This window comes from Anabas testudineus, chromosome 22 (assembly GCF_900324465.2).
Source record: "Anabas testudineus chromosome 22, fAnaTes1.2, whole genome shotgun sequence".
NCBI lineage: Eukaryota > Metazoa > Chordata > Actinopteri > Anabantiformes > Anabantidae > Anabas > Anabas testudineus.
The window spans coordinates 18,025,171-18,045,950 of record NC_046630.1 but is presented as its reverse complement, the minus strand read 5'-3'; the positions used below and the strand labels follow the sequence as shown (position 1 = coordinate 18,045,950).

Here is a 20,780-nt window from a genome sequence, read left to right as displayed (position 1 = left end):
CAGATATTGATTTTCAATCAATAGGAGCAGATTTTAGCTCACTACTTCATGACACGTTTACCACTTTACCATTGTTAGTACATCTGGAGTGATGCTGAAAAAAACAAACATATCGTCTGTCTCATGATCCAGTTTTGGACTTGTTAGGTGAGCTGTGGTCTACATAACATTATTCAGGAGGCGTTCACAGACTGAACTTTATTAATTGCAGCACATCATCATACTCATGGAGTATCCTCATATTTATACTGTACTGTACATCCCACCAGAGTTTAAGACAGAGTGCCGACACACACTTTTGTTTCTAAACATACCCGTATTTATCAGCCAGCTCCTTGGCCTGTTTCTCCTGAACCTCCCGCTGGTCAGCCAGGTCGGCCTTGTTTCCTACCAACACGATATCTGGGTTCTCACAGTAGGCATTGGCCTGTAGCTGGCCTGGAAATAAAAACAAATAAACAAGTAAAGCAAACACATCAGGTATGAAAATATAGTGAAGATACACTGTAGTTAGCATTTGCACACCTGGCAGTGTGACAGGTGTACAGACAGAATTTGAATGAAAGAGAAGATAATTTTTATTTTGTGCTTTCATACGACCTTAAATGTAACTGGAAAGGTTTTTCACCATTTGCAGTGTTTTTATTGCAAATGCAGAAGAACACTCGAACCTAAACCACATATAAAACATGCAGCGCAAATGTGAGGTTAACAACATACTCATCCAGTTTCTGACATTGAGGAAGCTCTGCTGGCTGGTGAGATCAAACATCAGCAGGAAACCCATGGCGTCCCGGAAGAACGCCGTCGTCAGGCTGCGGAACCTGGAACACACACACACACACACACACACACACACACACACACACACACACACCAAGTAAAAACACTTACACTGTAAGTACACCTATACATACTGCAGCCTTCCATCACTCCGGGACCTCTACGTCTCCAGGACCCAGAGACGTGCATCCAGGATTGCAGCTGATCCCTCTCACCCTGGCCATGCACTATTTCAACCTCTCCCCTCTGGCAAGAGACTCCGGTCCATCAGGACCACGACCTCACGCCACAAGAACAGTTTCTTCCCTGCTGCTGTCAGCCTGCTGAACTGTTCCCCAATTCCCCCCCGATAACCTCTGCACAAATCCCCCCCTCCAAACCGACTGTGAATATGCGTATTTACGTTTGTTTGTTTTTCCTGCTATTCTATTCTATGTCTGCACCTAACATCAGGACAAATTCCTAGTGCTGTAAAATGCCCTTTATCGCACCTGGCGATAAAATGTTTCTGATTCTGATTCTGATATGCACAAGAATAACAACATCATTTGTGCAACAGTTTGCAGTTACGCATTTTCCTCAAGACCTACTCAGTCACTCCCCAAACTACAGTGGGGCCGATAAAGTCGACCTTTAAACTGATCAGGAGCCCAGAAACACTGTTACAAATGAATGACAGCGTTGATCCATGAGTGCAGAGTGTGTTGAGGCCAGTGGAAATCAAGAACCAGATGATGGCAGTGAAAGAAATATAATGATTTGCTACGACTGGTTAAAGTTTTATATGATGAAAACGTCAAAGTAGATGTTGTGAGCTGCTGTGTTAACAGCAGTGGGTAATGAGACACCAGTTAATCCGTGTGTACTCTGGTAAACTGGGCGTCTGGGTGCTATGTCAGCAAGTAACAGAACTGTGTGTAAACATTACTCGTGAAGCTTTATGAGCAAATATGTAACTTGCAAATATTCGGGACAATAACAGCAGATATCATGGGTGTTTCCACATCAAACAGTCTGATGCACTGATCACACAGGGGGAACGATGACTTTAGCTGCTCCATTAAGTGATCATGGAGATCAGCTTATGAAAATAGAAATCTGTTCCATCACACCGAGCCGAATAAATGAAATTAAAATGACGCAACTGATGCCGACTCATCCCACAGTAAGTCATCGTGGGGCCTTCATACACAGAACGAGAACAGCTCCAGTTAAAGATCACACACGATGTGATTAGGAGTCACACACACAAACACAGGATCACAGACAGATCTCCAACTGTTCACTGTTTCAAGACATACTGTAGTTTGAGCCCAGCTACTGACAGCCTGAAATACTACTTCTTGGAACAGAATCCAATTAGATACTAACTTTTTATTACTGAAGGCCAGAGAGCACTGACCACGATATATATATATATATAAAGTATATATTTCACAAACTAGACTAACTTAGAGACAACCCCTTTTCCACATAATGAGTCCAGGGGAGCGAGCTGCCCACCTCTCCTGTCCAGCTGTGTCCCAGAGCTGAAGGTGAACCTTGAAGGTTTTCCCTGTGGTCGTCCCATTGGCGTTGGATGCTGTGTACACCTGGTGAGGAGGAAAAGAAACGCCAGTTTAGTTTATTCAGCTGAAGAAACGCTTGGCAAATCACCAAGCAAGGATTTATTGTAGGTCTGAATGAGCCTCCATTAGTTTCACTGTAGTTAAACCTAACTAGCAAGGCGCTAGTGACAACTGGACTTGCTCGTGGTTTTTAAAAGACATTTGTCTCCCATCCTAAATGTTTCCTAATGATGTTGGACACTCCGACCACATCCATGATCACAGCTGGGCGTGGTCATTTCTGCTCTCTCACACTTGCGACCACACTCACACAGGGTGTGGGAAGCACCTGTTGGCAATGCAAACCTTAATATTTACCTGGGTGCGGTTTTTATGCGTGCCCACTCTATGCTGACTGAAGGCCCTGCCGTGCAACCATTTTAACTTTCACAGTGCCATCATTTCATTTTACATCAGAGGGTTTCCCACGATTAGTGGACTCAAGGGCCGAGGTACAGGTAGTTCCTTGTTTCCCCATCGAGTTCAAGTTAGTCAGACGTGCAGTTTAAATTGGGGACTCAGTGTGAAGGTTTGTCTGTCTCCATGTCAGCCCTGTGACAGACTGGCGACCTGTTCACAGTGCACCCTGCCTCTGGCCCAGTGACAGCTGGGACTGGCTCCAGCACCCTTGTGACCTTTAACAGGAAAGGCTCTAATGAAATATGTGGAAACACGTATTTAAATTGGTATCCATCCCTCAAATTCAACCTGAAGGACCACATTTCATAATTTCACCAGTACCTGAGGCGACATGCTACCACCATGGTAGTTCCTCCATTTTCACCTCTCCACTGCTTTACTGTTGGAATTTCACAGCAGGTCTGACTAATGAGTGATGTGGACAACGATCCTGACTGCGTAATGATGAAGTCCTGTGTGCTGCAGCTGGGTGATGTCTCTGCAGGAAGCCTATGGCGTCATTCACACCTCTGACTCGTCCAGATGAGACCCTGTCAGTATCTCTAATAGCTTCCCACAGATCAGAGCAGTTAAGAAGTCCACACTGTTTTTGACTTGATTTTCTATTTGATAACCGAGTGAATCAAGTGGCAAACTACAGTATAACATGTAGATGATGGTGTGAGTGGGGATTTGAGTAAAGGATTGGTGTAACCTTAGCTAATACATACACAAACATAGGAGGTGATGAGAAATAATGAATCCTATGACTCATCCAGAGCAGGGGGATTAAAGCAGCACAGTTAGTGTTTGAGAAGTGCAAAAGCAGGATAGCTAAGGACCTGCTGAACAATCCAAGCCCAACACATTATTGGATTCAGATAATTACATGTTGCATATGGATGTCTGGATGTACAAGCCCATAACTTATTTAAACAGTGAAATTATTTTGTCTTTATACGGCACCACAGTGGATTTGAAATGAAAACAAACAAAGACAGGCTTAAAGTGTGGACTGTGGCTTTAATTTAAGGGCTTGGCTTGAAAATATTGGATGAACAGCATAGGAATTACAGCCATTGCAGTTAGTGAGTGCCTGCAGTGTGAAACCCATGGACATCACGAGATGCTGGGACAGAAGCGTCTCTCTGCTAAAAATATGTGTCTATTCTGACGAGTGCTGCTGCTGAGACGCTTCTGAAAGGGTTGACTTCACCAGTCAGGTTGTGCTTTCCTCCTTCTGTTCCACTCTGTATCCTTTCCAGCAGGGAAAAACCATTGGTTTACATACACTGCACGGGAAATGAGGAAAAACAGTCCTCACAGATAATATATCCAGCATTATTGGTGGAGACAACCCAGGTTTGATTGAGCGTGTCTGTAGTAAAACAGATTAGAATCACTTGTAAAATAACCAGAACGTGACTCAGCTCGAGAGCTGCTCTGTATCCTGACCCGCTGTTTGTTCTTTCATAACTTAAATAACAAAAGGTAACTATGGTAACCAAGCCTGCATCACCCGTGTCTAAGGTGAGCATGTGAACTTGGCTGTTTAACATGAGAATTATTAATGGATCAACACTCACCACTCTCTTTTCCCTGAAGTCGATGCCGACTGTGGTGATGAACTTGGGGTTGAACTTGTTGTCTGTGTATCGGTACAGGAAGGTGGTCTTCCCCACGCCAGAGTCCCCCAGGGCAAGGAGCTTTATAAGGTAGTCATAATCCCCATCCGTCATAGTGACGCAAGCAATAAACCTGTGGAAAAGAGATGCATGTTAACTGCCGCAGAAATGGACGTCTCAAACTCCTGCTTCAATGGGCATTCAGAGTGTGTGTGAAAAATAGCAAGTGGCATGAATAATGAAACAGAAGAGAAGGTGAAATAAGAGGCCGTGTCGTCAGAAAGTAATCAAGCCGCTGAACTCACAGCACATTCAGTGAAAGAGAGGAGAGGGTGTGTGTGTATGTATGTGTGTGTGTGTGTGTGTGTGTGTGTGTGTGTCTGTTGTTATACAACCCATTGGTAATTTATGGGCGTGGGGACAACAGGGTCATTCTGACCAGAATATGACTTTCTGGGAAAATCCTAATGCTGTGTGTGCGTGTGTGTGAGTGTGTGTTCCAGTCTTTGTGTCTGTGAGTGAGTCGAGCAAGAGGGCATATGTGAGAGCGCATGTTTGGATGTCTGAGTATAGTGAGTGAAAAATACCAAAGCACATTAACCTAGGTCATGTGAAGTAACAGTCTTGAGTAGAATGATTACTAGAGTAAGGTATTAGAGCTGCACACTTTTGATATTGCTGATAATATTTCACCTTAAAGGTACTGTGGAGTTTCTGATGGCTACTAGAGGAATGCTTTTTATCAGAAGCTCCCTATTTGTGTGTAAAAGGACGTAAGGACCATTACCAGTGGTAATGTACTAAGAGTTGTAGAAACTCCCCGAGAAAGGCTGTTAAGATGAAGAATGCCTGAAAGTAAACATGGCTGAACTCCTGGTTTCAACTCTTTACTGTAAACGTATGACTTAAGACTGTGAGATGACAAATGTCTGCTGTTCAGAAAGACAAAATATACTATCTCAGGAATAGCACCAATAGCAGCACCCTGTCTTCATGATAGCCAGTCTGCTATCACAGCTGAAAAATGATTCTGCCAAAACCAAAACAGAGACGTGTCTAACATATTTTGTTAGATCTCTGTCTGGGGTCCGTTTGCCTCATGACTAAATGTGTTACGGTATATTTAGAAAGAGGATCATAAGACTCCAATTCACTCGGCTGAAGTGAAGCACACATAAAAATGTGCTTTTACTACAGTGAGGACACCAGACACTCAATTCAGATCCTAACTTTGAACAAAGTTAGACTTGTATTGGTAACAAATGTTTCCCATCTATGATAGAAGGAGCATCTATAAATACCAAAGTCTGAAGATTCTCAGTCATTTAGGTGAAGTTATCTGGAAATAGTGTTAGGTTTCATCCTAATGCATGTCGAGGTTTACCTAATATAGGTTTTAGCCACATTTAGTCAACACTATTTCCTGTAAGCCCACTACGATCAGCTTCAGCTTCACTGGCCTGACAGGAGATGGACGAAGGAGCCGAGTCACCATTTAACCACAGCAAGAGAGACGCCAGATTACATTAACATGGTAACATGCTAATATTAGTACGGATGTTGAAATACATCTCAGGGTAACAGAGTGTACCACAGAGTGTACCACAGAGTGACGGAGTTTAGGTAAAATAAAGGCATTTAACCCAGTGCCTCTCCAGTGGAAATACCTTTGCTGGTGTAACTTGTGCAAAACAGTGAGTGCAATTCACATAATTCACATATTCAACATTCAAAGCTCTTCACCCATTGCAGAGAAAGTTTGCTTAGTGGGACTAAATCCCAGACGTACAGAGCACTACCACCTGTTATAAATGAGGTACCCTATTGCTGAATATAGTGGAGCAACAAAAGAGCCAAAGAATCCCTCCAGATGTGGTAAAGACCAAAAAGAGTGAACACTTGATTCATACTGAGGTTGGCATGAAATACTACTCTAAATGAACGTTGATGTTAGTCCATAAGTGGTGGACACATGCATAGATGTATACAAATATTCCAAGAGATCAGAAATCTACTCTGACTTATAATTTGCCAGTTCAAGGTTCATTTAGCTAAAACAACACTGTAACACCACCACCAGCTAATTTATTGCAGGGCTGTTTAGTTAGACTGTGCTGCATTTCAGTACACATAGAGTGACAACTAACTTTTTTTTGGTGACTGCTAAACTGCCTACAGTACCTAAACGCTGCATCTCTAAAACAAGCAAGAACAAAACCAGAGCAGACATATAAAAAATGAGTAATCTCACAATAATAGAATATTGTATAGCAGCGCTGCACAGAAGAAATGACTTAAGAGTTTTCTTGAAGGCACTTCAGAGTTACTATCAGAGCATCTATGAGGAAGTTGTGTTTTGCTCTTCCTCCTCTGCTATCCTCCTTATCAGTGAGATAAAAATACACATAACTGCTTTCAGATATGCAGATAGGCTTTGTAATAGTACGAGCATATAATTGTTTTCTTTTACTTGAATGTGTCAGAATGAGTTTTACGGTCCCCGTTACCAGAGAAACGGTTCTCTATGTCCTGTTTTGCTGACTAATATTATGCAAAATGTTATTAGCAGTCTACGCTTGTAAAACATGACATGTTGCTACTGTATGTTTCCACAGCACTCGAGTAAAATATGAATGCAAGACTTTCACATGCAACCTTCAAATGAGCGTTTGCACAAGTAGGATTTCAACTTTTGAGCAGAGGAACAGCAGCAGCATCAGATAGTAAGCAGCATTTTCCTACACATCTGTATCTTGGTGACGGATGATGTGAACATTAAGGGTGCTGGCTTCCTGTTCAAGAGAAACTAGTCAGAATTAAAATGACACGAGGAGCACTGGTTGGTTTTCTGTGCTAGCAGAGCTTGTTGACTACAACATCTCTAGTGTACAGATGAAGCTTCTCTTAAACAGTACAATACATAAATGAATATTTTATTATCTCCCAACCATTTTCTTGTTCTCTAACAGAGGATTTTCAATATGCAATAGATAGTCTGATAATGTTAAACATATCCATCTTGTGCTGTGCTGTTACGTTTACAATCAACAGGTTAACTGCTACACTGAACTGCTGTATAAATCAGTCCCAACACCACAGAACCCTAAACTCTAGAGGCATAAATCCACCTGACAGACCTTAAGAATCATTTCTACCATTAGGTGCTGTGCTGCTCTAAACACAGATTTATTACCACTGTGCATTCAGTCTGAAGAACAAGCCACGAAGGAGGAGTGTGAACTATACTGTAAGAAGTATTACAGCATACTACAGAACAAAACTAATGAGCACATTGTACAAACCCAACATACAGCATGTGTAAATCTATTCAGATTATAGAGAAACATTGTGTATGCTGCCATTCCTGAAAAAGCCAATGAATACTGACTGACGTTAAAATGTGACCCAGACTCATTAAACGCTCATCACTCCAACCAATCACAGAAGGCCAGTCTCACCATACTATCAATCAATGTGTGTCAGTGCTGCAGGTCCTTACTGCAACCTTTAACCTGTAGTCCAGCCAGAATGGATTGATTTCAAGTCTCATGCTACTGCTAGCTTTATTCCCAGTTATTATCATTATTATTACTATAGATGTCTTAACCCTAAATAACTGATGGATAGAAACAGGCTACACTCTGTTTTGAACTCAATTACTCAGTATCTACATATTACTGCTGTAAAAAAAAGAGGGTGTTGTATCTCTGGGGTTCATTAGATCTTTATACATAATGCAACATTGATCCTTTAATTAAATCAATAAATAATTCATCTAACTTTATTACACTTCCCTTCAAATCCAAGTCAGCCTTCCATGTTACATTTATTCTCATAAGACCAAATAGCTCTGAGCAAAAGTATTTTTGTAGAGATTTTGTAGAGCTGTATAAAAACTAATTAATTTATAAGACACAAAAATATATATCATATATGTGATCATTTCAATTCCCAGATCATGACAAAATATTATAAACAGGCAGAAAGATTCCAAAGGTTTAATCAGCTGTAATTAGTCGTTATAATTGTACATAAATAAAAACGTGATATTCATATTCATGGATAAGTATGGTTAGATTTCTTTTTAAAAATATTTTTAAACTAAGAAGAAAAATTCTTACTTTTCACGAATATCCTCTTTAAAAATACAAGCATATCTTTTTTTTTTATTTGTATCATTTGTGGCAGTGACAGACTCCATCACTAACAATATAAAGTGATGGATATAAACATTTAATGTATATGTCAGGAAACGTTTAACAATAAAACATCACAAATCTGTAAAAGTTCAATATAAATTTTAACAAATTTAAATAATAAATAAAAAATCTGAGCAGAGTGAGCTCTTAGTATTTGATTGTTTCACAGAGTGCTACAGATACATTTCAGTCAGCACCAAAACAAAGCCTTATGCGCATCATATTAACCTTCTTAAACGTTTGTTTAAAATCCTTTGTTTACCATTTATCTATCATGCACAAAAGGTCAGCAGATGTTTGTCAGAGACCTTTATTTTGGACTGCTGTGGCCTCTGCATCATCTTAAATAGATCAGACGACTGATTTGTTGTTCCATCTGTTCCACAGCCTTAGAGCCTCGTTACCAATCTATACTCCAGGGTCAACAATCAATAAATGCTAACATAGATGAGGATTGGCCCTTGATTATCTAATTTGTAAAAAAAAAAAAACAAAACAAAACAAGAAAAGAAAAGAAGCCAACCTTCAGCATTTCATAGCCACTTGGCCCTAAACAGTGAGGTGCACAGAAGGACCAATGAAGGTAAACTTAGCAGATGGGTGGGTCTGGCAGCTAGTGGCTGTTTATGTGGTAAATCTGCCAACTTTACTCTATATTCAACTGTATGTTTTGATGCAGATCTCACTTCATTCACTGACTTCTGGAGCCAGGTCGATTAGAACACAACACACCCAACACAGGTGTGGTGCATCTATTTATGCATGCATCTGTGGGTCCCACCAGGGCTTCCCCAATCCCTCTCTTAATCCCTCAACATGTGGTAGGCTAACATCTGTACATACGCTCACACAGCTGGAGCTGAAAGGTCAGCATGGGTACATGAATGGTGGGAGGCAGAAGGTCAAAGAGCAGGGATCAGGTCTGAGCTGTAGGTATAGAGAGAGACACTATCACTGGTAGGTTCGGGGTCCTGCACTTATCATCAATGCAAATGCAAACCACAAAATGCCACGGGTAGACGGGAAGAAGTCATTAAAACTAGACACCTGAAGAAGTCAATAAAAGTGCCTCCTGGGCGTTATTTCTATATTTCCACTCTGAACAACTACACATAAGGACCAGTGGCTGAACAGCTTGTGTTTACAGTACAGCAGTAAAAACCTGTGACATTTCCATCGAAATCAATATGTTCTGATGTTCTCTGCCTGTGGCTGCTTGAACACGGCACTGATCTGACTCGCAGTATATCCAGTTCATAAAATGATTTGCGTTTGCTCACAGTCTGGCACTTCTTCATCCCTTCCTGCCACACAGGATGGGATGACTTCATATCTTCTTTTTACGAGGCTTTTTTTCGCAGCACAGAAGAATAATTCGGATGCTGCTGTGTGGTACTGAACCACAGCACGGCAACACAGAGAGAGAGAGAGAAAAAAAAAAAGGTGTGCCACCTACAGCTGCACAAGAGGAGGAAAAGAACGTCTCGAAAAACGAACGCGGCACTAACAAGTCGCACTTTAATAAGCGATCTCAAGTTGCAAAGCTCTTCCTGTCTTGATATAAACTTCCAAGTGGAGGAGCGTAATTCTGTTAGAGCAGCCACATGAAACCTGATCAACACAAATCGGAACAGATGGTTAAGAATTCAAACCAACGTGCAGAGACACAACTGAGCATTGTGCTGCAACCTGCGGGTCTCATGACCCTAATTGTCCTGATGTTTTTAGTATAACCTTGTTACGTTTAACAGCCGTGGAATTGTACACAGCAAACTGCTGGGGTAGCCGTAATGTGGAGGTTTAGACAAAGACGTTTTCCCCTGAGGCTGATTCTATTGTTCTTTTTTCAGCACTCCTGCATATTATGGCTACGACTCCACCGTATACTTACCAATAACCAGAGAGGACTAACCACTCTCTTAGACACGGTGCTGTGAAAAAGTATTAAAGCTCTCATCGTCTTTTGGTGTCTACTGGACCTCACACATAGATTACATGAAGGCAGTCTGAGCCAACACAAAACACACTTTATAAATGATTTTGAATGATATTTTTTGAAGTAAAAACTAAAATTATTACCACCTTAAATACTAGTACTAGATGTCCATCTGAAAAATGACCAAATTGCATTGATCAGGAAAAGGTAACAAAGCTTCCTCTAAGGAACTACATACATCCACAGTGAGAGTAACTATCTACTAACAGTGGGCCTTCCCAAAAGTGACCAACCTTCCACATGAGTATGTCGATGTCTCATCTGGGAAGTCATAAATGATCCAAGGAAAACCCCTAAAAACTGCAGGCCTCTCTCACCTCAATAAAGCTCCGTTATCAGGTCTCTAATTCCTGATAGACACGGGGTAGAGATGAGTAAAGAGGCGAAAACCACTGCTTCTTCTTTTTACACAGCATGTTCTGAGGACTGGAGAGGTGCTATTAGATGGAGTGTACACAGAGAAGGACAAGCTGTAGATCTAGTGTAGATATAGATAGAAATGAGTAATTTTGGAATCTTGCAAATTCAGGTTTTACACTAAGTACAGTCACTGACGACAGTGCAAGTGTAACTAATAGTGTTAATGATGTCACAGGTATAAATAAAGAAAGAAAGAAAGACAAGATGAAAATAATCATTAACAGCACAGATGTGAAGGACTACTGGAACAAAAGTGTCAGGATCATCACTGTTTGCACACATACTGCATCCTGTAACCAATAATGTGAATTATAGGAGAGATGTAAATGCCAGTGAAACACGTTCAACTAGTGACAATAATTACAGCTCAGCTTCCCCAGTAACTCATAAAAGAGCCGGTCTAACAAACTGCAGCCAGTACGAACATCATAGTGCTGGAGGTCATGTGATCAGTCAGCTGACCGACTCTGTGGTTGCGTTGTTTGCTGCAGGACGTGAGTAAAACACACAATAGCAGCAGCATCGTCATTATCAGCAGGAACACCTACTCTGTTCTCCGGTGTCTCCTGGGTCCTAAAAAACAGACTTGGCCTCACTGTGTCACTCCTCCAGCACATGAACATCCACTTTCTTTAAAATGGGACGTGTGACTTTATCATCATTGCACTTTACTACATCATTACATTTAAAGATGTTATTATTCATGGGGCTGCGCTGTTCCGTAGACATGCTGATATAATCTTGGCTGCTCTTATTGCTGTCTACTACCAATTTGCCATGCAAATGAATAGAAAATCTACCACAATCCCATGTAGACGCCACGCTTCAGGCAGAATAACTGATCTAACTCCTCCACATGAGCAGCACTGCTTTCATTTTCAACTGAAAATAAACTTTTATTCTTGAAGAAACTGTGTCTTGAAGACAATCCTCAAAACCCTGGTGTGCTGAGAAGTGCACAAGTGAGTGAGTAAGAGAAGGAGTAAGCAGACGATTACTTTAAAAATAGTCTCTCCATTCGTTCATGCATGTCAAAGTCTAATATTTATCATATAACTCTCAAAAAGGTCATATAAACACTGTCAGTGGAAAAAGCATAGATTTCTAGAGTTTTTAGGTTGTAATGAATAAAACTAAATGTAAAATTTAGTCACGTTATTCCATATGCTTGTAAATATAAGCTTTATTTATTGGAAAGTAAATGAAAAGTCCTGATAAATCTAAATCTTTAACCATCAGAAATGTGTGACAAAACTTTCCAGGAAATGATTTGGAAAATATGCAGCCTGTATAATAAAGCATTACTAAAAATAGATCACATTCATTCTCTGAATTGTATGGCTGATGTTAGTCTGTCCCTCAGTGGTTTCTAACTTCTCTACCTTAGCGCAGATTTTACTGAACAGATGAATATTTTTGAAAATATCTTGCTGGGTCTACACAGCAGGCAGCATTTTTTTTTAATTGTACCTGTCGCATGCGTCTCACTGAATTGAAATATTCCTATCTTAAAGAATCCAGCTGTCAACAAACCCCATGTCACTCACATTACACACGTGACCTCGACCCCAAGTGTATTTCTCTACTTCAAAATCTCTTTTCATGGCTTTACATGTCTAGAACTGTGCATCGCAGGCGACCTGCAGTATATCAGTGTAGACATGTGATGCTGCCCATGCTTTGCCGTCTTTGTAAACAATAGCTGTGTTTACTGTAATGAAAAAACATGCCCCCATTGCAAAGATGCGCCTCAGCTGACGTGTGTGGCCCAGAGAAATAAGTGACCGAGATCAGTCTGTAAAACAGTTTTTAGTAGAATAACTTCACCGTTGGTTTTAGTTTGAAACTGTTAAACATTAAATCATCCTTACGTTTTAAAGCTGCTGCCAAATTAAAACCCCTGAATGTCAATGTCTTTTTGGTGGGACATTGGAAAACTAATTCATCAGTGGTCCAACCAACAAACCTTCACCAGCTTATAGCTTTGGTCACACTAGAAAGTGGCACAGCACAGTTGAGCAGTTTGTCCCCTTCAAATTTCTGGCTGGTGGCCTAAATGATAATAGTTTGGCCAACCGAAAGCATGCCAGCAGTAGTCAGTCATAAGAACTCTCCAAGCCAGCTGGCTCTGTGAGTGCCAACTGCAGACCTAGTGGTACAGTTACTTCAAACCACATACAGCAAGTTAATCCTTAACAGGATTTCAGACCCTAACATGTTGTTTTCTTCCTCTGGGTGATTTTAAAATGATATGTTACATGTTTTATATTTTACATAGAGCTGCAATATCTCTTTGAAATCTGTTGTTACTGTCCATGTCCAATATCAAGTCCAAAGAGTTGTCACTGCCAATGCAGCAAACATATCAGACGGATGGAAAACACTGGATCAAATCAACTCCTGTTTTTGGTTTGGTATATTCCTCAAGCTAGAGCACACTGGTGAGCTCAGAAGAACCAAAAGACCAGGATCACTATGGAAAATAACTGAGGTTGATGACAGAAGAACTATTCCTCCATTTAAAACTTGGCAAAATGAAGTACACTCAAGGAGGTGAATCTGTGTCAAAGTCAGCAATTAAGAGAACACTTCAGAGTAAGAAAACATAAAAAGCCTGGAATATCATCTTATGGTCCGGTGAGGCAAGGATACATTTGCATTAGAATGATGGCAAGTGACCTGAGCAAGAGAGAACCCATGATCCAAAGAGCAGCACCTCATCCTGAAGCATGGTGAAAGCATAGTGTTATGCTATGGGTATGTATGGCTGCCAGTGTTTAGGAGTGGGCCCCCTGCTCAGATTCAGCCAATGAAATGATTCAAATTGTGTCAGTGTCTATTTTTTATGAAGGAAAGTTATTTCTTGACATCGTTTACCATAGAACTAAGAGCCAGAGATACAATCGGAGCCATGTGTTCTGATTAAAACAAGTTAGCTCTAGATAAAAGTAAAACAGCAGCCATAAGCTTTTTTACCCGCACCTAACATAAGACTGAACATAAGAGAAGACTCATGAGCAGCTACCATCCCTGCTGGTGCACCGCTCGGAGCCCAAACAATGAGCTGGCTGGATGATGCAGCTGAGTGCAACAACACGCCAACAGTTATCAACTTGTAGAAAAGGGTGTGATCACATTCCACGGCCGCACGTGAACTGATAACATTTCCCTGCTAACGACTGCCGTCTCTAGTTTTCTGCTTGTGTCTCCAACTGTACATGTGCACACATCTTCTTCCAGCTGTCCTAGCTCACCCTGCCCTGCAGGCTGTCACATGCCTCCAGAAGTCAGCAGTTCTGTCAAACACTCGACCAGACGTCCAAACAAACATCTTGCTTGTAGCCTATTTGCTCCTTACCTCTCGGTGGCTCCTCAGCTGATTCAGATGTATGATCCTGAGGGAGATACAAGATGTCCAGAACTGACCAGCAGCCCTACATCTACACGCACTGACCGTCTGACTGACTGTCTGACTGACTAACTGAGTGGGTGGCTCGATCACCAGATGACTGGGTGACTGACTATAAATCAGCTGGAGGCAGCCGAGCAGAAAGACACTCCCCTCTTCAACCAGCTGACTGCTGCAGGGATGGATGGATGGTTCAGTGTCTCAGTGGTTAACTGGCTGACTGACCAACTTTCACCAACTAACTTTTTAGAGTCTGGTTGTCTTCTTGGTGAACTAGTTGTTAACTGGTTTTTAACTAGCTGGCTGCTGAGTTCCCTCCTGTGATTCATATCCTGTTTCACCGTTTTCTCTCAGTCTGCTTTTTCCATCTTCCTTAATTCCTTCTCTTCTCTCTCACTGCTCCTGTGTAAAGAGAGGGTGGGGCCCAACTACACAGTCAGCTAGCTCTGAAAACACACACACACACACACACACACACACACACACACACACACACACACACACACACACACACACACACACACACACACACACACACACACACACACACACCCTTATCAGCAAGTGTGGTGTAGAGCAGCCTCAGGTCATGCTGGAGGAGGAAATGTGTGTGTTGAACAGGAAGTAGGTGATAAATGGTACAGGGTAAATTCATGAATGGGGGAAACGCATTCGGTGTTTTATCTCTATTACCTCTATTACATGTTGCAACTTCAAAATGGATTAAGAATAAACTAAAACAAATAGTTAGGAATTGATGTTTATTCTGTGGATCAGTGGGTAGAGCTACTCGTTCTCAGTGTAGTATTGCAAATTAAGTTTACTTTTCTGTGACAGGCTCAATATTTGACATCACAGAAAACCAGGAGGCTCCTGGATGTTTTCACCATTACATAAAGGTTTAAGTGAACAGCTATATTTTTGTTTTATGTCAAATATATATATATATATATGTATTAAAAATGTTTGTTATAGATGGGTTAATGTGTGAAGTACCTTTTATATAAGAGTACTGTATTCACATATTCTTGTATAAACAAGTATGATGTCATGATTCTGGCATTTTAGACCATGTAATGAGGCGAACTACTGTAAACACATCCTGTTATGCTCTGTGGCATGTATTAAAATGGTGAGTAGGCCCGGCTGTTTCTGATTTCATATTCAGAGGTAACGATCCAAGTAACTTCTCTTGCTGTACATAAACCCCTGATTACAAAGCTGAATACACATCTGAGAGATCATAGGCACCAAAGCATCATACACACAGAGATGAGGAAAAACACTGAGATGAGTCATCCTTCAGCATATCCTCAACAAGTGTGTGAGATTGACCAGGAGGCACAGGCCTGCATGCTTAACTCGTATACAGAGGGTACCGCTCCTGTCCAAAATGAAGATAGTACAATCCTGCACCGTAACAGACAACTGGAGGTGGACTGTGTACATTTGACATCAGTTCAATCTTTGTGTCAATTTTAAGAAACTTTCATAATTTTAGTTTAAAAAATATACATTTTACAACAAACTGCAGAGGCTGTTTTCATTCATTTAAATATTACTTTAAGTCTTAGAAATTAAAAAATACAAATGGTGTATGATAGGTAACTGAAATAAGATGCAGCAGGAGAAGCGCCTTTAAATAAAGTGAAAACGCTGGAGCTCTTGCTCCGTCTCAGCTGGTTAGGAGCCTCCATGTGTCCACACGATGAAGCATCATGCAGCTCGTGTCTGTGACCTTTAGGCGACGTTAAAGGCCACCTAACCGCAACACTGACAGTTACCATGACAAAACAAGATCTACTGCTGTCTCTGCAATGAAACACTGACAGCAAGAGACAATATTCTGTTACATCAGAAATGAATCATTGCAGCCAGTCTCTTGTGTGTTCTTTTCTATTCTTTAAAGGATACAAGGCCAGATCTGGTGTTAAGAAGAGAGGATTTCTTCCTGTTACCCTTCAGACAGAGCCAAGACATTTCTATCTACACTGTGTGTGTGTGTGTGTGTGTGTCTCTGTCTGTCTGTCTGTATATATATATATATATATATATATATATATATATATATATATATATATATATATATATATATATATATATATATGTAAACACTTTTTAACATTTGTTCATCTCAATCAATGCAGTTGACAAATTCGTAACTAATGACAATTTGTAGTTGAAGCCACCAGGTTCAGTTTGGGTTCAGTGCTGGCAATCCTGGTATTTTGTGTGTGTGTTTGCATACTAAAAACTATAGTATCTACTGACACCTTCTCCAAACATCATTAACTCTAAAACCTATCTGTCACTTTCCGACCATAACGTGCCATTAGAGTAGTAAAACAGCTGGGTGAAACTGTCGGCTCTGACTGGCAGCTTGCAGAGCGGCTGAGTGTCTGAATATTGTTTACAATAATTGATTTGGGTAGGGTTGCCAACTCTCATTCTTTTGTCATAAGGCATCTGCTTTAGGCTCTGCTTCATGCTCACACCACATGAAAGGAAAGCACGCAGCAATTTCTTAATGATTTTTTGAACCCTTGGAATAATAACAATCTACAGTAGGTAAAATATTGAACTAGCAGGGTGTCTATGGCAGAACACCACAAAGGAAGCTGCTGCTTAGTAAAAAGAACATTGCTGCACACCTGAAGGGCACATTGACACTCCACAGCAGTATTGGCTAAATGTTTTGTGGACTGATGAAACTAAGAACTATTTTAAAAGAACACACAGCACTACATTTGCTGTAAATAGGGCACTGAATATCATCATGAAAACATCATTGCAATTGTAAAGTTTGTTGGGGGAAACGTCATGATTTGGGCCTGCTTCCAGTGATTGGGGGAAAGAGGAATTCTCAAGTTTATCAACAAATTCTTCAGGATAGTGTGAGAATTTCTGTACGTCAGCTGAAACTCTGAAGAAACTGGGTGATGCTACAGGACAATGACCCAAAACACACAACAGAATGGCTTCAGAAAAACAAAGTGGTCAAGTCAGAATCCAGACCTCAACCCAATATAGATACTATGGAACGACTTGAAGAGAGCCACACATGAGACGTCCAAAGAATATGACAGAGCTAAAGAAGTTCTGCAGAAAGAATGAGCTAGAATATTCACATATTTTTCCACTATGAAGTTTTTATGGTTCTTCTCAATAAAGACATGAAATATCATATTTTATAAAACAATAATAAAGAAAACCATTAAATACCAAAAGGTTCACATACTTTTTCTTGCCACTGTAAATGAGTCTTGATAAATACATCATTAAATTGAATGAAATGCAAGGTTTTGTAGAAACATCAGTACTGATGTACAGCTGATCATCCTATGTAGTATGATCACTTCAGAGTTTATTACCAGTCATCAGTACAGCCATAATGAAACTGTTACGCAGAGATTCCAAGAGTATAAAGTGGACGTATTTTAAATGTAGCAGCAGGTCTGAGGATGAACCCGGAGCTTCACTGTTGTCAGGACACCATGAGCAAATTACATAAACAATGAATAAGTAAGCCACACACACACACACACACACACACACAACTAAAAAAAAATACACAGTAAAGATCTCTCATCGACTCCAGAACATTCTTAAGTGGCACAGAAGACATAATGCACAACCTCTGTGGCCAAGAACAAGTGATATTTGGGTAGTTTGACTATAATTGGAATAAACAGGACTGGTTATCTAGAGCGCAAAATGCCAAGAGGAGGCAGCTTGGGCACACCAACATTATTCAGTGGGTCACCCTTATGTGTCAGTAGGTGCGTATCATTAATACTGTCTTCAGTGTGCTACTTTTTACAGAGCACTATCACCAGCACATGACACCCTCATGTCCTGAACATCACAGCTTTCAGACACCTAGGATGCCAACAAGGTCAGGGGCCAGGCCTGGGAATATTTTCACAATGTAATTCTAAATGTACATGTTCTTGTTTTTAGATCACCTCTTAAGATCCTCTGAGTGTATCACTGACTGGTTAATAAATCCTCTTCAGAGGGAGTGATGTCTGTCACAGCCCATATATACAGTACAATCACCTGTTGTCATGAAATTTAACACTAACATTAGGTCATATGACAACAAACAGAACCATCTCCATGACACAAACTCTATCCACTCGGGAAGGTTATTAGTCGTATGTGAAAGCTTGACACAACTAGTGTGGGAAATCTTCACATTGAAATTGAATAAAAAATAACAGATTTTTCCCCTTTAGACTCCAACCTGACAATTGTAACTGGAAGCAGAAGGTTTGACAGTGACGTTAGCGTCTTGTCTTATTGATGAGATCCACTATGGCAGCGGCAGCAGGACAGCGACATCACTGCATGCCATGTGTAATTCCCTCTTCATTCTGTTCCACATGATTTGTTTAATAGGAAAATATCCAGGCTGAGATGTGAAAGGCCACCGGAGTGGAATTACTCAGACAATGCATTCGCTCACATCCCTGTGTTTGAATATTACACACTTCTTTTTATATCCTTATGTGCAGAGACACTATACGTGTGTCTGTGTGTTGCCTTCCATCAAATCAGCATCAATAACAACACCAACCTCTGCCTCCAGCATCAGCAGCACAGATGCTGGGAAACATTGGCTCAGTGTGAAAAGGGCAACTCAGTCCAAACCAATCTGGCCTTGACATAAAGCCTAAACACGCTCTGAGTCGGTGACAGCAATTCCCACAATTCCCACTTAACCATGAGAGAAGCGCTTATTTGATGGGTCTGGCACAGAACGAAGACACTGGAGATGGAAATGAGTTCAGATTGAGTGCTAATGCTCACAACGAAGACACACACACACACACACACACACACACACACACACACACACACACACACACACACACAAAGCTACAATCAGTTTAAAAGGGTCCAGTGGTCACGCCATTGGTGCCATCAATTCTGATAACAAAATGCGTATATTGGGAATAGTGTGTCTATTTCTGTGTGCGTGTGCAAGTATGTATATATGTGTGCAGCTACAATATATTGCATATCTGCCTGGCACTAAAAACAGGCAGACAGTCTACGTTTTTGCAGAATTTCCTATAAACAGATTGATTTGACCTCCATCAGACGTTGCAAAATTTCAAACAAAGCCAAACACAAACAGGAATTTTGAAACAGGAATTTTGAAAGCTTTATGTGTATGAAGTACAAACTCCGAGGAGGCTGCAGCTTTTGTGCATCATTTTCCTTTTTTTTTTTTTTTTTTTTTTACAAAGGGGTAAGAAAATAATTTTTACCTATTTTATGGAAACAGGCTCGGGATGGGTGTTTCCCATGACAGCAGCTGAGTGAAAACTGAGAGGTGGTGTTGCTAGGAGACATGCTATCAATTTGTGTGGCATGTTACTAACTGAATCGCGTCATGACACATCCACATATTGCTGGTTATGTAGTGATTTCACGTTGACAGGATCCATCATGTATTTATGAAGTTTGTTTTTCATTTAACCTGGACATTAAGCCAGTTAGCACAGCATGTCACTGTTAGCAATGATTCCACCAGACAATAATTGTCACTGATGTTAAATCAACACATTCTCGTTCACACACATCACAGCATAAAGTGTGGACAATGGACGGTAGCAGAACCAAAAGTGTTTTAATCACAATAACTGTTAACAAATTGTTTACCTGTCAAACCTTCTGCTTTTAACATAACTGTCAACACTAGCGTGCACCAAGTTGTGCAAAGAAAGTGCCTGTGCATTTTATTTCTGCTGACTTGAAGTCTCATTGCAGGCTGCAGGAATGATATACACACACTGGGCCTTCCAAGTAATTTATATGAACAAATCAAGCAAGCCCTAAAGCTCCCAGCTGGTGGGCAACAAGTGTGAAAGCTGGTGTCAGCAGCCACTGATTGAAGTCGAGTATGCAAGTTTGTCATAAGCAGTACTAAATCATCTCAGCAAGGAGATACAGCACGGGGAAAATCAAAGGGAAAACATGATTAAACATGTAATGCTTACATTTTGAATGGTTTGAGCTTGTGACTTTATCATTTTCTCTATTTCTAGGTAAAAATTACACTAAATGTGATTTGTGGTGTTTCACACAAAATCATAGATAAAGGGAATCCAATCAAACAAACGAGACACTGACATTACACTTATCCCTTTACTTATGGTGGAAAATCACCCAATTCTAGATGTGACACATTTCCTATATAAAAATTAATGCCCATCAAAGTCTGATCTCGACAACGCAAGTTTGCAGAAGAGTGCGATGGCTATGAACAAAAAGACCAGAAGGATGGCTGCCAGCCGAGAAAGCATTACAAAAGAACCTCTTTTTTGTCCTCCA

The 20,780-nt window shown here is 40.7% G+C and overlaps 1 protein-coding gene across 2 annotated transcripts in view; it reads right to left on the bottom strand.

Annotated features, from left to right (window-relative positions):
- LOC113148157 (ras-related protein Rab-27B-like) overlaps positions 1 to 20,780 on the bottom strand; it is a 37,519-nt gene that overhangs the window by 4,247 nt on the left and 12,492 nt on the right. Inside the window, exons 1-5 of one of the 2 annotated variants that reach the window (XM_026339702.1) lie at positions 14,388 to 14,808; positions 4,376 to 4,547; positions 2,287 to 2,375; positions 721 to 824; positions 315 to 438 (exon numbers count right to left, since the gene is read on the bottom strand). In XM_026339702.1, the coding sequence (XP_026195487.1) occupies positions 315 to 438; positions 721 to 824; positions 2,287 to 2,375; positions 4,376 to 4,528 (470 nt within the window). In that variant the 5' untranslated portion in view covers positions 4,529 to 4,547; positions 14,388 to 14,808. Of the gene's footprint in view, positions 1 to 314; positions 439 to 720; positions 825 to 2,286; positions 2,376 to 4,375; positions 4,548 to 14,387; positions 14,809 to 20,780 lie in introns of those variants that run through there. The other variant, XM_026339701.1, reaches the window with a different exon arrangement.